Source organism: Piliocolobus tephrosceles, unplaced genomic scaffold (genome assembly GCF_002776525.5).
Source record: "Piliocolobus tephrosceles isolate RC106 unplaced genomic scaffold, ASM277652v3 unscaffolded_22533, whole genome shotgun sequence".
NCBI lineage: Eukaryota > Metazoa > Chordata > Mammalia > Primates > Cercopithecidae > Piliocolobus > Piliocolobus tephrosceles.
The window spans coordinates 578-5,014 of NW_022304903.1; the positions used below are offsets into that span (position 1 = coordinate 578).

Consider the following 4,437-nt stretch of genomic DNA (forward strand, 5'->3'; position numbering starts at 1 on the left):
CGGGTTCACGCCATTCTCCTGCCTCAGCCTCCCGAGTAGCTGGGACTACAGGCACCCGCCACCTCGCCCAGCTAGTTTTTTTGTATTTTTTTAGTAGAGACGGGGTTTCACCATGTTAGCCAGGATGGTCTCGATCTCCTGACCTCGTGATCCGCCCGTCTCGGCCTCCCAAAGTGCTGGGATTACAGGCTTGAGCCACTGTGCCCAGCCTATTTTTTTGTTTTTTAGAGATGGGGTTTCACTGTGTTAGCCAGGATGGTCTCGATCTCCTGATCTCGTGATCTGCCCGCCTTGGCCTCCCAAAGTGCTGGGACTACAGGCGTGAGCCACCGCTCCTGGCCATTTTTTTTTTTTTTTTTGACAGTCTTACTCTGTCTCGCCCAGGCTGGAGCACAATGGCGCAATCTCAGCTCAGTGCAACCTCTGCCTCCCGGGTTCAAGCAATTCTCCTGCCTCGGCCTCCCGAGTAGCTGGGACTATAGGCACCCACCACCATGCCCAGCTAATTTTTGTATTTTTAGTACAGATGGGGTTTCACAATATTGGTCAGGATGGTCTCAATCACTTGACCTCGTGATCCGCCCGCCTTGGCCTCCCAAAGTACTGAGATTACAGGCGTGAGCCACCAGCACCCAGCCAACAGCTGGTCTTTGTTTTTGAAACGAGGTCTCACTCTGTCGCTCAGACTGGAGTGCAGTGGTGCGATCACAGCTCACTGCAGCCTTGACCTCCTGGGCTCAAGCAATCCTCTCACCTCAGCCTCCTAAGTAGCAGGGACTATAGGTGTGCAGTACCATGCCTGGCTTATTTTCTAATTGCTGGTAGAGATGGGATCTTGCTATGCTGTCCAGGCTAATTTCAAACTTCTGGGCTCAAGCGATCCTGATGCCTCAATCTCCTGAGTAGCTGGGACCACAGGCAGCCCCACCATGCCTGGCTAAAATAAAAAAACTTTTTTTTTTTTTGAGACGGACTCTTGCTCTGTTGTCCAGGCTGGAGTGCAGTGGCGTGATCTTGGCTCACTGCAACCTCTGCCTCCCGGATTCAAGCTATTCTCCTGCCTCAGCCTCTAGCATGTGCCACTATGCCCAGCTAATTTTTGTATTTTCAGTAGAGACAGGGTTTCTCCATGTTGATCAGGCTGGTCTCAAACTTCCAACCTCAGGTGAGCCACCCGCCTCGGCCTCCCAAAGTGCTGGGATTACAGGGGTGAGCCACCGCGCCTGGCCTAAAATAAAAAACTTTTTGAGTAAAATAAAACTTTTGGCTGGATGTGGTGGCTCATACCACCCTAATCCCGGCACATTGGGAGGCTGAGGCCAGCAAACTGCTTGAGTCCAGGAGTTTGAGACCAGCCTGGGCAGCATAGCGAAACCCCATCTCTACAAAAAAGTGAGCTGGGCCTGGTGGCACATGCATGTTGTCCCAGATACCCAGGAGGCTGAGGAAGGAGGATCACTTCAACTCGGAGGTGGAGGCTGCAGTGAGCTGAGATCATGCCACTGCACTTCAGTCTGGGCAACAGAGTAAGACCCTGTCTGAAAAGCAAACAGACAAATAATCAAAAACCCAGAAATGGGGCCGGGTGCAGTGAGTCATGCCTGTAATCCCAGCACTTAGGGAGGCCAAGGCGGGGGGGGGGGGATCACTTGAGGTCAGGAGTTCGAGACCAGCCTGGCCAACATGGCAAAACCCTGTCTCTACTAAAAATACAAAAATTAGCCGGGTATGGCTGCAGGCGCCTGTAATCCCAGCTACTCAGGAGGCTGAGGCAGAAGAATTGCTTGAACCCTGGGAGGCGAAGGTTGCAGTGAGCTGAGATCACGCCATTGCACTCCAGCCTGGGGGACAGAGCAAGACTCTGTTTCAAAAAACAAAACAAAACAAAAAACCAGGCCGGGCGCGGTGGCTCACACCTGTAATCCCAGCACTTTGGGAGGCCGAGGCGGGTGGATCACTTGAGGTCAGGAGATCGAAACCATCCTGGCCAACATGGAGAAACCCCATCTCTACGAATAATATGAAACTTAACTGGGTGCAGTGGCGGGTGCCTGTAATCCCAGCTACTCGGGAGGCTGAGGCAGGAGAATCGCTTGAACCTGGGAGGCGGAGGTTGCAGTGAGCCGAGATCGCACCATTACACTCCAGCCTGGCAACAGAGCAAGACTCCGTCTCAAAAAAACAAAACAAAACACACACACACACACAGAAATGTGTAGTATTTTCAAAGCATCGCAAGCATTTGAGAATTGCTCATTCTTGGCCGGGCGCGGTGGCTCAAGCCTGTAATCCCAGCACTTTGGGAGGCCGAGACAGGCGGATCACGAGGTCAGGAGATCGAGACCATCCTGGCTAACACGGTGAAACCCCATCTCTACTAAAAAATACAAAAAACTAGCCGGGCGAGGTGGTGGCGCCTGTAGTCCCAGCTACCCGGGAGGCTGAGGCAGGAGAATGGCGTGAACCCAGGAGGCGGAGCTTGCAGTAAGCTGAGATCCGGCCACAGCACTCCAGCCTGGGTGACAGAGCGAGACTCCATCTAAAAAAAAAAAAAAAAAAAAGAGAATTGCTCATTCCCAGGGGTGCCCACAGTCTCCCTCTGCAAGCCAGGAATTCGTTACGGTTCCATGGCTTCTGTTGATGTCTCGTCTCCTAGAATCTACCAGTGAAGCCCCCAAGCCTCTGTCCAGTCCCCGCCGTGGAAAGGGTCTCACCCATGGTTTCGGTCCATCGCATTTACTGAGCGCCTACTATATGCCTGACCCCTGACCCTTGGCTCAGCGTACGTTTGTTTGCGCCCAGCTACACAGGACCCCCTGGGAGAGCAGCGGCCCATCCTCTGGGCCCCCAGATGGGTGGATCATTCCAGCAAATACGGCTTTGGCTACCAGCTCTCGGACGGGGGCAGTGGTGTCCTGCTTCGGGATGGCACCCACATGGCCCTGCGTCCCCCCGGAGGGTAAGTTGTGGTCTGCTGTGCCCTGGGGGACCAGGTGCTCCCCCTGCCTTTTCTCATTCGTCTCTCAAGTATTTATTTATTTATTTATTTATTTATTTATTTATTTATTTATTTATTTATTTGAGACAGAGTCTCGCTCTGTCGCCCAGGCTGGAGTGCAGTGGCTGGATCTCGGCTCACTGCAAGCTCCGCCTCCCGGGTTTATGCCATTCTCCTGCCTCAGCCTCCCAAGTAGCTGGGACTACAGGCGCCGCCACCTCGCCCGGCTAGTTTTTTCTATTTTTTAGTAGAGACGGGGTTTCACCATGTTAGCCAGGATGGTCTCGATCTCCTGACCTCGTGATCCGCCCGTCTCGGCCTCCCAAAGTGCAGGGATTACAGGCTTGAGCCACCGCGCCCGGCCTCAAGTATTTATTAAGCACCCACTGTGCACACCTACAGGTGCTCCCTGCCTGGTCCGGGGAGAACAACGCTAAACAAATGAATGACCAAGTGCTTTTCTGCAGGAAATGAACGCAGTGAAGAGGCAGATTAGGAAGGGAGATGAATCCCAGTAGTGTCGGGGGTGGAAGGGGAAGGGGTCTCTGAGAAAGTGATGTGAATGGCAAGCAGCAGCCCTGTGCTTTGGGAGGCCAAGGCAGCAGGATCTCTTGAGTCCAGGAGTTTGAGATCAGCCTCGACAACCTAGCAAGACCCCAGCTCTACAAAAATTTTAAAAAATTAGCTGGGCGTTGTGGTGCACGCCTATAATCCTGGCACTGTGGGAGGCTGAGGTGGGAGAATTGCTTGAACTCAGGAGTTTGAGCTCAGCTTGGGCCACATAGCAAGACCCCAGCTCTACAACAAATTTAAAAATTAGCTGGCTGTGGTGGTGCACGCTGGTAATCCTGGCACTGTGGGAGGCTGAGGTGCGAGAATCACTTGAACCCAGGAGTTTGAGATCAGCCTGGGCCACATAGCAAGACCTATCCTATCTCTACAAATTTTTTTTTTCCTGAGACGGAGTCTTGCTCTGTCACCCAGGCTGGAGTGCAGTGGCACGATCTAGGCTCACTGCAAGCTCCGCCTCCTGGGTTCATGCCATTCTCCTGCCTCAGCCTCCCAAGTAGCTGGGACTACAGGCGACTGCCACCACGCCCGGCTAATCTTTTTTTTTTTTTTTTTTTGAGACGGAAGTTCACTCTTGTTGCCCAGGCTGGAGTGCAATGGCGCGATCTTGGCTCACCACAACCTCTGCCTCCTGGGTTCAAGCGATTCTCCTGCCTCAGCCTCATGAATAGCTGGGATTACAGGTGTGCACCACCACGCCTGTCTAATTTTGTATTTTTAATAGAGATGGGGTTTCTCCACATTGGCCAGGCTGGTCTCGAACTCCTGACCCCAGGTGATCCACCCACCTCGGCCTCCCAAAGTGCTGGGATTACAGGTGTGAGCCACCACACCTGGCCTTTTTTTTTTTTTTTTTTTAATTAGCCAAC

At 52.9% G+C, this 4,437-nt stretch overlaps 1 protein-coding gene across 1 annotated transcript in view; it reads left to right on the forward strand.

Moving 5' to 3' along the window:
- Window positions 1-2,802: 2,802 nt before the first annotated feature.
- Window positions 2,803-4,437, forward strand: part of LOC111533571 (inactive serine/threonine-protein kinase PLK5-like) — a gene marked incomplete at its 5' end in the record, with an annotated part of 4,796 nt that continues 3,161 nt past the window's right edge. The window contains 2 exon segments of the mRNA XM_026450607.1: window positions 2,803-2,906; window positions 2,909-2,959. Coding sequence (XP_026306392.1) covers window positions 2,803-2,906; window positions 2,909-2,959 — 155 coding nt within the window.